The following is a 12,017-nucleotide window of genomic DNA, read 5'->3' on the forward strand; positions in this document are numbered from 1 at the left end:
AGGGGGACACAGGGGGGGGGAGGGGGACACAGGGGGGGAGGGGACACAGGGGGGGGACACACAGGGGGGGGACACATGGGGGGGAGGGGGACACAGGGGGGGAGGGGGACACAGGGGGGGGAGGGGACACAGGGGGGGGGAGGGGACACAGGTGGGGACACACAGGGGGGGAGGGGGACACAGGGGGGACGACACACAGGGGGGGGAGGGGGACACAGGGGGGGACACACAGGGGGGGAGGGGGACACAGGGGGGGAGGGGGACACAGGGGGGGGGAGGGGGACACAGGGGGGGAGGGGGACACAGGGGGGGGGAGGGGGACACAGGGGGGGGAGGGGGACACAGGGGGGGGAGGGGGACACAGGGGGACACACACAGGGGGGGAGGGGGACACAGGGGGGGGACACACAGGGGGGGAGGGGGACACAGGGGGGAGGGGGACACAGGGAGGGGGACACAGGGGGGGGAGGGGGACACAGGGGGGGAGGGGGACACAGGGGGGGGGAGGGGGACACAGGGGGGGAGGGGGACACAGGGGGGGGGGAGGGGGACACAGGGGGGGGAGGGGGACACAGGGGGGGAGGGGGACACAGGGGGGGGAGGGGGACACAGGGGGGGGGAGGGGGACACAGGGGGGGGGAGGGGGACACAGGAGGGGGGAGGGGGACACAGGGGGGGGAGGGGGACACAGGGGGGGGTGGGGACACAGGGGGGGAGGGGGACACAGGGGGGGGGATGGGGACACAGGGGGGGGTGGGGACACAGGGGGGGGGAGGGGGACACAGGGGGGGGATGGGGACACAGGGGGGGGAGGGGGACACAGGGGGGGGATGGGGACACAGGGGGGGGATGGGGACACAGGGGGGGGAGGGGGACACAGGGGGGGGAGGGGGACACAGGGGGGGGTGGGGACACAGGGGGGGGATGGGGACACAGGGGGGGGACGGGGACACAGGGGGGGGAGAGGGGGACACAGGGGGGGGGACACAGGGGGGGGGGGAGGGGGACACAGGGGGGGGGAGGGGGACACAGGGGGGGAGGGGGACACAGGGGGGGGAGGGGGACACAGGGGGGGGATGGGGACACGGGGGGGGGGATGGGGACACAGGGGGGGGAGGGGGACGCAGGGGGGGAGGGGGACACAGGGGGGGGTGGGGACACAGGGGGGGGAGGGGGACACAGGGGGGGGATGGGGACACAGGGGGGGTGGGGACACAGGGGGGGGGTGGGGACACAGGGGGGGGATGGGGACACAGGGGGGGGATGGGGACACAGGGGGGGAGGGGGACACAGGGGGGGGGGATGGGGACACGGGGGGGGAGGGGGACACGGGGGGGGGGGGGTGGGGACACAGGGGGGGGAGGGGGACACGGGGGGGGGGAGGGGGACACAGGGGGGGGTGGGGACACAGGGGGGGAGGGGGACACAGGGGGGGTGGGGACACAGGGGGGGAGGGGGACACAGGGGGGGGTGGGGACACAGGGGGGGGTGGGGACACAGGGGGGGGGAGGGGGACACAGGGGGGGGTGGGGACACAGGGGGGGGGAGGGGGACACAGGGGGGGTGGGGACACAGGGGGGGGAGGGGGACACAGGGGGGGGGGGGGGGGACACAGGGGGGGTAGTGACACAGGGGGGGGAGGGGGACACAGGGAGGGGTGGGGACACAGGGGGGGGAGGGGGACACAGGGGGAGGTGGGGACACATGGGGGGGTGGGGACACAGGGGGGGTGGGGACACAGGGGGGGGGGAGGGGGACACAGGGGGGGTGGGGACACAGGGGGGGGAGGGGGACACAGGGGGGGGTGGGGACACAGGGGGGGTGGAATGGGGACACAGGGGGGGGAGGGGGACACAGGGGGGGGAGGGGGACACAGGGGGGGTGGGGACACAGGGGGGGGGAGGGGGACACAGGGGGGGGTGGGGGACACAGGGGGGGGAGGGGGACACAGGGGGGGGTGGGGACACAGGGGGGGTGGGGACACAGGGGGGGGGGAGGGGGACACATGGGGGGGTGGGGACACAGGGGGGGGAGGGGGACACAGGGGGGAGGGGGACACAGGGGGGGAGGGGAACACAGGGGGGGGATGGGACACAGGGGGGGACACAGGGGGGGGAGGGGGACACGGGGGGGGTGGGGACACAGGGGGGAGGGGACACAGGGGGGGGGAGGGGACACAGGGGGGGGGAGGGGAACACAGGGGGGAGGGGACCAGGGGGGGGGACACAGGGGGGGGAGGGGAAACAGGGGGGAGGGGGACACAGGGGGGGTGGGGACACAGGGGGGGGAGGGGAACGCAGGGGGGGGAGGGGGACACAGGGAGGGGTGGGGACACAGGGGGGGATGGGGACACAGGGGGGATGGGGACACAGGGGGGGATGGGGACACAGGGGGGAGGGGGACACAGGGGGGGGTGGGGACACAGGGGGGGATGGGGACACAGGGGGGGAGGGGGACACAGGGGGGAGGGGGACACAGGGGGGGGTGTGGACACAGGGGGGGATGGGGACACAGGGGGGGATGGGGACACAGGGGGGGAGGGGGACACAGGGGGGGGGTGGGGACACAGGGGGGGAGGGGGACACCGGGGGGGAGGGGGACACAGGGGGGGTGGGGACACAGGGGGGGAGGGGGACACAGGGGGGGATGGGGACACAGGGGGGGTGGGGGCACAGGGGGGGAGGGGGACACAGGGGGGGTGGGGACACAGGGGGGGATGGGGACACGGGGGAGGGGGACAGAGGGGGGGAGGGGGACACAGGGGGGGATGGGGACACGGGGGGAGGGGGACACAGGGGGGGGTGGGGACACAGGGGGGGAGGGGGACAGAGGGGGGGAGGGGGACACAGGGGGGGATGGGGGACAGAGGGGGGAGGGGGACACAGGGGGGGATGGGGACACAGGGGGGGAGGGGGACACAGGGGGGAGGTGGACACAGGGGGGGATGGGGACACAGGGGGGGATGGGGACACAGGGGGGGAGGGGGACACAGGGGGGGATGGGGACAGAGGGGGGGATGGGGACACAGGGGGGGATGGGGACAGAGGGGGGGAGGGGGACACAGGGGGGGATGGGGACAGAGGGGGGGAGGGGGACATAGGGGGGGGGATGGGGACACAGGGGGGGATGGGGACAGAGGGGGGGAGGGGGACACAGGGGGGGATGGGGACACAGGGGGGGATGGGGACAGAGGGGAAGGAGATGGGGACTGGGGGATGGGGACGGGGGGGGATGGGGACGGGGGGGAGGGGGACAGGGGGGGATGGGGACGGGGGGGGGGGGGGGGGATGGGGACAGAGGGGGGGGATGGGGACAGGGGGGATGGGGACGGGGGGGGGATGGGGACGGGGGGGGCAGGGGGGGGATGGGGACAGGGGGCGGATGGGGACAGGGGGGGATGGGGACAGGGGGACGGGGGGGATGGGGACAGAGGGGGTATGGGGACAGGGGGGGATGGGGACAGAGGGGGGGATGGGGACAGGGGGGGGATGGGGACAGGGGGGATGGGGACAGGGGGGGATGGGGACAGGGGGGGGGATGTGGACGGGTGGGGACAGGGGGGGGGATGGGGACAGGGGGACGGGGGGATGGGGACGGGGGGGATGGGGATGGGGACAGGGGGGGATGGGGACAGGGGGGGAGGGGGGACGGGGGAGGGGGATGGGGGGGGGGGATGGGGACAGGGGGGGAGATGGGGACGGGGGGGGATGGGGACGGGGGGGTAAGAGGGGGACAGGGGGGGGGGTTCTGGTTGCCGGGGGACGGCTTAGTGGGGAGACCGGGACAGCGATCCGTCTGTTGACGGGTTCCCGCGTCCGGCGGCGGCGATGGATGAGCCGGGTGAGAGGAGGTGGGACGGGGGGGGGCGATGGGGACAGGGGAGGGATGGGGACAGGGGGGTGAGATGGGGACGGGGGGGGATGGACAGGGGGGGGGATGGGGATGGGGGGGGGATGGGGACGGGTGTGGGGATGGGGACAGGGGGTGGGATGGGAACAGGGGGGGGGATGGGGACAGGGGGGGGGGATGGGGACGGGGGGGGGATGGGGACAGGGGGGGGATGGGGACAGGGGGTGGGATGGGGACGGGGGGATGGGGACGGGGGGGGGGGGGGATGGGGACGGGGGGGGGGGGGATGGGGACAGGGGGTGGGATGGGGACGGGGGGGGATGGGGACAGGGGGGGGGATGGGGACAGGGGGGGGATGGGGACGGGGGGGATGGGGACGGGGGTGGGATGGGGACGGGGGGTGGGTGGGGACGAGGGGGGATTGGGATGGAGTTAGGGGGGGAATGGGGACAGGGGGGGGTGGGGACAGGGGGGGGGATGGGGACGAGGGGGGGGGGGATGGGGACGGGGGGGGGTGGGGACAGGGGGGGGATGGGGACGGGGGGGTTGGGGACAGGGGGTGGGGGGATGGGGACTGGGGGTGGGGGGATGGGGACAGGGTGGGGGGATGGGGACAGGGGGTGGGGGGATGGGGACAGGGGGGGGATGGGTACAGGGGGTGTGAGGTGATGGGTGAGGGTGGAAGAAGGGATGAGGGGGGGGGGGATGTTCTTCACGCTGTCCTATAGGTTTGTACTCGCTGGAATTTAGAAGACTGAGGGGGGATCTTATAGAAACATATAAAATTCTTAAGGGGTTGGACAGGCTAGATGCGGGAAGATTGTTCCCGATGTTGGGGAAGTCCAGAACAAGGGGTCACAGTTTAAAGATAAGTCTTTTAGGACCGAGATGAGAACGTTTTTTTTTCACACAGAGAGTGGTGAATCTGTGGAATTCTCTGCCACAGAAGGTAGTTGAGGCCAGTTCATTGGCTATATTTAAGAGGGAGTTAGATGTGGCCCTTGTGGTTAAAGGGATCAGGGGGTATGGAGAGAAGGCAGGTACAGGTTACTGAGTTGGATGATCAGCCATGATCATATTGAATGGCGGTGCAGTCTCGAAGGGCCGAATGGCCTACTCCTGCACCTATTTTCTATGTTTCTACTGCACAGACACAGCCGCTCTGGCCCAGCTTGACGATCAATGCCGACCAAGATGCCCCATCTAAGCTGATCCTATCGCCCATATCCGTCTAAACCGTTCCTATCTGTGTACTTGTCCAAATGTGTTTTAACGGCCGCTATTGTATCGGGAAGATTCCCCGCCATGCCTTTTGTGGGTGTTCATGTTGTGGTCGCTGTGCTGGAGGGAGCCAGTCTCCGGGGAGATGTTGTCACGGATGGTTTTTATCGATTGCAATGTACTCACCTAGTGGTTTATTGCCACGTGTCCTGACATACAGGGAGGCACGTTGTGGAGAAAGTTCCATCACACTCTCGAGGTGTGGTTTGTGGATGGAGTCAGGGGGTGAGTCTCTCGGCACCAGATCCCAGCCTGCAACCTGCTGTAGTATCAGTTGTTGAACCAGGTCATTGTATCCATTATGGTGCCTTTATGATTAGCCCACCTCAGCCGGAATGTGCCTTGGTGTACTCAGGCATGTATGTTTTATTGGCCAAGGGGGTTATCAATGAATTGAATGTTTATGTTGATCGATAATCCCCTTCAATAAGTGACTGTATGTGCTTCACCTCAACCTTTGCAGAGCTTGTAGACTATTTCAAAACGCAAATGAGGGAGAATGAAGATGTTGCTTCTGCAGTTGCTGCTATTCGCACCTTGCTAGAGTTTTTGAAGAGTGACAAAGGTAAATGAAATCTAATGTTTATAACCAATTTCTGCACCTGTGTTACATTTATTGTGACTGTTAAATGAACCTGTCCACTCTCACAAGCTTAGCAATTATACAATTTATAAAATAACCTGGAGATGTATGTGCTGGGCAGAATGTGATGAGTTTTTATTGGATCAATGCTGCATCGTTAGACTGGTAATATGAACACTGCAGGAATAAAGCTGCAAATTGACTCTGCGTGTGTGTGTTTCTGGAATTAGGCGAGACCATCCAGGGGCTGAGAGAGAATCTGAAGGGTGCTATAAAAATCCTCAGCAGTGTGGACTCATCAGTGGCCGTGTCTTCGGGCGGTGAACTCTTCCTCCGCTTTATCAGCCTGACATCTCTGGAGCATCCGGTGTGTATCTCAGTGGTCACAGCCACCGTCGCCTGTCCTTGAATGTGGCCGATGGAATCTCTCCCGACACAATCTTCAATTGCACTCTGAAACCTCCCTCTTGCCTAATCTATACGTCACCTTTCCTGTTCTTGCTTGCGTGTCTCAATGTAAGATATTGTTTAATAATGCTCCAGTGAGGTGCTTTGTGTTGCTGCTGGTGTGTCAGGTGTACGTTACACTGCATGCCAGGTGTTTGCCAGTGTCCCGGCGGAACAGCACTGGTGTGTGGACACCAGCCCATCCTTGATCACAAACCTTGGCAAAGTGTTTGGAATGGTGACCAGACCCATGATCCACCGGCCAACAAGGACACCCGGCTCTCACCCCTTTATCGACAGTAACAGTGGACTGGATAGGACAGGGGTCCAAGCTCCGAGTACTGGTATATTGATCTCTCTCACTTCAGGTAGCCCTGGCATTCCGCCTCTCTCTATCCCTGCCCCACCCAAGTCGCACCAGCTTCTGGTTTTCACCCCACAAACAGCTAACAACGGCCTGTTTCCTTCATCAACGTTACATTTGTGCATATCATTTATCCATTGTTCTTTATCTCTCTACATTAATGTCTATAGCTCTCTTTCCCCTTTTCCCTAATCAGTCTGAAGAAGGGTCTCGACCCGAAACGTCACCTATTCCTTCACTCCAGAGATGCTGCCTGTCCCACTGAGTTACTCCAGCTTTTTGTGTCTATCTCTGAGTACTGGTTGAGATGCTTTTATAAGTTGGTTTTATAAACAGTTACGTTGTTCTTCCAAAGATGCACATTGCCTGATGACAGTACCTTCCATGTACATAAGAGTGGAAATAATTGTCTGTTCCTGATCTGTGTTAATGCTTAAAATGGGAGCTGTGTGCCATTGTGCAGGTGACAGAGATTCACAAAAACACCCCAGCCAAAAATCTGAATAAAAGTAACTCCACAAAATCAACACTTTTTAAAAATCTTGTTCCCTGGTCGATGTGCAGGTGAGGCAGCTTCACATCTACAGTTGCTTGAGTGGTCTTTGATTATGTTGACTGTTTTCCTGAGGTAGTGAAGTGTAGATGGTGTGGTCTGTAACTGGGCCACATCCACAACTCTCTGCAATTTCCTGCAGCCTTGGGCACAGCTGTTGCCAAACCACAGTGTCCCCACAGTGTGCTCTCTATGGTGCGTGCCCACAGTGTGCTCTCTATGGTGCGTGCCCACAGTGTGCTCTCTATGGTGCGTGCCCACAGTGTGCTCTCTATGGTGATCCCCACAGTGTGCTCTCTATGGTGCGTGCCCACAGTGTGCTCTCTATGGTGCGTGCCCACAGTGTGCTCTCTCTGGTGCGTGCCCACAGTGTGCTCTCTATGGTGCGTGCCCACAGTGTGCTCTCTATGGTGCGTGCCCACAGTGTGCTCTCTATGGTGATCCCCACAGTGTGCTCTCTATGGTGATCCCCACAGTGTGCTCTCTATGGTGCGTGCCCAGTGTGCTCTCTATGGTGCGTGCCCACAGTGTGCTCTCTATGGTGCGTGCCCACAGTGTGCTCTCTATGGTGCGTGCCCACAGTGTGCTCTCTATGGTGCGTGCCCACAGTGTGCTCTCTATGGTGCGTGCCCAGTGTGCTCTCTATGGTGCGTGCCCACAGTGTGCTCTCTATGGTGCGTGCCCACAGTGTGCTCTCTATGGTGCGTGCCCACAGTGTGCTCTCTATGGTGATCCCCACAGTGTGCTCTCTATGGTGCGTGCCCACAGTGTGCTCTCTATGGTGCGTGCCCACAGTGTGCTCTCTATGGTGCGTGCCCAGTGTGCTCTCTATGGTGCGTGCCCACAGTGTGCTCTCTATGGTGCGTGCCCACAGTGTGCTCTCTATGGTGCGTGCCCACAGTGTGCTCTCTATGGTGCATCTGTAGATGTTAGTGAGAATAATTATGATGTTTCCAAGATTTGTTCCTTGCCATTAACTGGGTTTAAACATTTGTATTTCAGGATTATTCAATATGCAAAAAGACGATGATAGACCGAGGGGAGCTTTACTTGGATAGGATTTCTGTTTCAAGGGACAAGATTGCGAACCTGTGTCACGCATTTATAAGTGACGGCTCTGTGAGTATGGGATGGGTCGTGCAAACCTTGTCCCACGGCCGGGGACCTGGACTGTTCTTGTCCATAATAGCAGCAGGATGAGAGCATAAGCCAGGGTGGTGGGGGTCTTTGATGTGGGTCTTGGAGGCAGTGCTTCTTGTAGGTCACTCCAGTGTGGGGAGGTCAGTACCTGTGATGGGCTGGGCAGTGTCCACCACTCTCTGTAGTTTCCTTCATTCCTGGCGTTCGAATTACTGAACCAGGCCGATTATGAAATCTGATTGGTTCCTTTCTTTGAGATTTTTACACTTCCAATTATTTTTGGTGTTTGTGAAAAGTATAATCTCACATTTCCAAACATGAAGCTGTGACACCCCATCCATCCCCTGTGACACCCCATCCATCCCCTGTGACACCCCATCCATCCCCTGTGACACCCCATCCATCCCCTGTGACACCCCATCCATCCCCTGTGACACCCCATCCATCCCCTGTGACACCCCATCCATCCCCTGACATTTACAGAATAACCACACAGTGCCCTAAAGTTGTATCAGGATCTTTGAGATTTACTCCCTTCATTCGGTGCTTTGTTATGTCGGGCTAATTGCCACAGACAGCTGTGCGGGCCAAGTCTTTGGGACTGACAGGGTCTTGATTAGTAAATGTGTCTGGGGTTGAGAGGGAAAGATAGTTCAGCCATGAATGAATGGCGGAGTAGACTCGATTAGCCGAATAGCCTAATTCTGCTCCTTTCATTTATGAACTTAAGATCAGGAAGAATTGTCACCCATCCTAAAATTGCTGCCTGTTGTTATAATCAACCTCCGCTTCTTTCTCAGAAAATCTTGACGCATTCCTCATCGAGGGTGGTGCTCAGAGTGTTGGAGAAAGCAGCCAGAGCCAAGAAACGCTTCAGTGTGTTTATCACAGAATCACAACCTGACTCCTCAGGGTGAGTGCAGAGCTCAGAACCAACAGCATCTGTGACCTGTTCTCTCTAGTCTTCCACATCTGCCCACCTCTCATATGGGATACGTTTCCTGCAGTTACTCTCCCTATTCCCCTCATCATTTTATGTAGTTCATTAACCGGCTGCGCTCCAGGAAGAAGTCCTAGCTCCTCAGTACCACCTGGTAACTGACTGACCCAGGCAACAAGCCCATGCCTCCCGTAGTAAATCTCCTAGCTCCTGAGGATTGATCCAGCTTTAACCCCGATAGGACATCCTGCTCCTTCTCCTTGGATTGCTACTTTGTTAAAAACTTGCATTTTGCAGCTGAATTGGAATGTTATTGAAATGAAAATTTCAACGTGTCATCGGATTGACAGATTTATTCATTGTCTTCCAGGCTTAAAAGTGCAGAAAGTCTGAAGAAGTTGGACATTCCAGTGACAGTGATCCTTGATGCCTCAGTTGGGTGAGTGGGCAACCAACCACTCATTAATGTCTGGGGACATTACTCACACAACGTTTAAACCAGTCAGATTATCTCTGTATTCTGGCTCCTCACACAATCTGCTTTCTTTGCTTGCAGGTACATTATGGAGAAAGTGGACTTACTTCTGGTCGGGGCTGAAGGGGTGGTGGAGAGTGGAGGAATCATTAACAAGGTAACCTTGCATCCCTTCCAGCACACAATTACGCAATCCAAGCACAGGGTCGACGCGAAATGCCCCCCTTCCATGTTCACCAGAGATGCCCCCCTTCCATGTTCACCAGAGATGCCCCTTGACCCGCTGAGATACTCCAGCACTTGTGTCTTTTTGTGTATTAATTAGCATCTGAAGTTCCTTCTCTACTGAATCTAACTTGCTTCCTCGTCGTGGGAATCAAGAAATGAGTCTGGAATAGGAACCACTCAACCCTTTACGTCATTTAATCATGGTGGGTTCGGTTCCTGCGCTGCAGTGCTCCCCCCCCATGCCCCCCTGTCCGTGCACGACCCCTCCATCACTGCCCCTCTTCCCCCCCCAGGTCCATGCACGGCCCCATCACGGCCCCTCTTCTCCCCCCCCCCATCAGTCCATGCACGGCCCCTCCATCCCCAGGCCATGCACGGCCCCATCACGGCCCCTCTTCTCCCCCCCCCCCCCCCCCCCCATCAGTCCATGCACGGCCCCTCCATCCCCAGGCCATGCACGGCCCCATCACGGCCCCTCTTCTCCCCCCCCCCCCCCCCCCCCCCATCAGTCCATGCACGGCCCCTCCATCCCCAGGCCATCTCTCCAGACCGACTTGTCTGTCAACTCAACCTGTCAATCTCAATTTATAAATGTCCAATTTTGGGGGTAGATTGCGATGGTGATTTAGATTTATCTTTGGCTGAACATCGCTCTAAATGCCCTGGTCTTATCTTGTTGCCGCTGGGATTTCCCCCGTTGTGTAGAGGGGGGCTCTGAGCCGCTGAGAGATGATGGGCTTTAGTCCTGACGCACAATCCGTTGTAGTGGATGGAGTGCATTTCCCAGTTACACTGTTCAAAACCGCAGCAATTCCAAAATTAATATCCTAACAATTATTTTTTAAACCAATTTTGTTGAAGCTGATGACTAATTTAGATTTACTCAGGACCCTGTTTCTGTGGGATATAATCCCCAAGATGTGAAGTTCAACCAATTAAAGGGCGGCTGTTTGTTTTCTCTGCAGATCGGGACGTACCAGATGGCAGTTTGTGCAAAGTCTCACAACAAGCCCTTCTATGTGGTCGCAGAGAGTTTTAAATTTGTCCGACTCTATCCCCTCAATCAGCAAGATGTTCCCGATCGATTTAAGGTGAGAAACATTTGTTCACAATGAAGTTTGTTTTGTACTTTGGGTCAGTATTTTGAGACAACTAGATCACGGTTCTCTAATAAATATACTCAAACCTGATAACTTTCACTGAAGTTAGTTTCTGCTTAAGAATTTTTGCGTCTCTTGTTGAATGTCTCCGGTATTTTTTGCCAACAACAGTAGGTTTTATTTCTGCTGCCTGTTGGGTGTGTGTGGGTCGGGTGTCACTGCGTCTTCCACAGCTTTAAACAATTCACAGATCATGGCTCTGGCGGGGAGTGAGTGAGTGAGCGAGCCAGTGGCATTAGCTTGGAATTAATGGGGATCTGGGTTAAAGTGCGGAGAAACAGGATTATTACGTTAGTTCTGGTAAAGATTCAGCCCCACTGTGGACCTGTGGTGCCATTTATTTTGCAGTACACAGCGGAGATACTGAAATCAGCAAAGAACCTCGCAGAGGAGCACCCGACAGTGGACTACACCCCTCCATCATTCATCACCCTTTTGTTCACCGATCTGGGCGTGCTCACCCCTTCTGCTGTTAGTGATGAATTAATTAAACTATATTTGTGATAATGGGTCTGCTTCTTTTCAAAACTATGCAGTTATAAAACCATCTTGTAGAACAAAGTGGGCATTTAAAGGGAGCTGCACAAATTGGATATTTAATATTCTCAGCTCTCCTCAGTATGTATTATCCCACATAGAAAATATCAAAAATAAGGGCCGTGTGTTGAATGCTTCACTACCGTGATCTTGTGCATCAGAACACTGACTAAGCAATACTTGAATGGTTGTGGGAGAGAGGGTGATGGGGTGAATAATCTTGCACAGCCTAAAGTGGAAAATATTCCGACATTTAATCTCCACGTAGCTCTGGGTCTACTAGAAGACTCTCACTGTCCGAATGAATAGATGGCCTTCAAAGGTTCCAAAGTAAGTACGCACCTGGTTTTGGAAATAGGGAAGTACTCGAATGCCCAAAGGTTCAGGAGCAGCTTCAACAGAAGGACCTATGATGTACGTGTCCACAGTGACCCATGTCTGATGTCCCTGGACTTCCCTT

General features: G+C 58.9%; 1 protein-coding gene and 1 pseudogene across 2 annotated transcripts in view; one reads left to right on the plus strand and one right to left on the minus strand.

Annotated features, from left to right (window-relative positions):
• Positions 1–11,527, plus strand: part of eif2b1 (eukaryotic translation initiation factor 2B, subunit 1 alpha) — a 16,225-nt gene extending 4,698 nt beyond the window's left edge. Inside the window, exons 2-9 of one of the 2 annotated variants that reach the window (XM_078421218.1) lie at positions 5,594–5,695; positions 5,944–6,080; positions 8,080–8,196; positions 9,018–9,130; positions 9,528–9,596; positions 9,714–9,789; positions 10,826–10,951; positions 11,369–11,527. In XM_078421218.1, the coding sequence (XP_078277344.1) occupies positions 5,594–5,695; positions 5,944–6,080; positions 8,080–8,196; positions 9,018–9,130; positions 9,528–9,596; positions 9,714–9,789; positions 10,826–10,951; positions 11,369–11,524 (896 nt within the window). In that variant the 3' untranslated portion in view covers positions 11,525–11,527. Of the gene's footprint in view, positions 1–4,881; positions 5,696–5,943; positions 6,081–8,079; positions 8,197–9,017; positions 9,131–9,527; positions 9,597–9,713; positions 9,790–10,825; positions 10,952–11,368 lie in introns of those variants that run through there. The other variant, XM_078421217.1, reaches the window with a different exon arrangement.
• Positions 3,134–5,074, minus strand: LOC144605948 (uncharacterized; annotated as a pseudogene).
• Positions 11,528–12,017: the final 490 nt, after the last annotated feature.

The sequence above is a fragment of the Rhinoraja longicauda genome, chromosome 25, assembly GCF_053455715.1.
Source record: "Rhinoraja longicauda isolate Sanriku21f chromosome 25, sRhiLon1.1, whole genome shotgun sequence".
Lineage (NCBI taxonomy): Eukaryota > Metazoa > Chordata > Chondrichthyes > Rajiformes > Arhynchobatidae > Rhinoraja > Rhinoraja longicauda.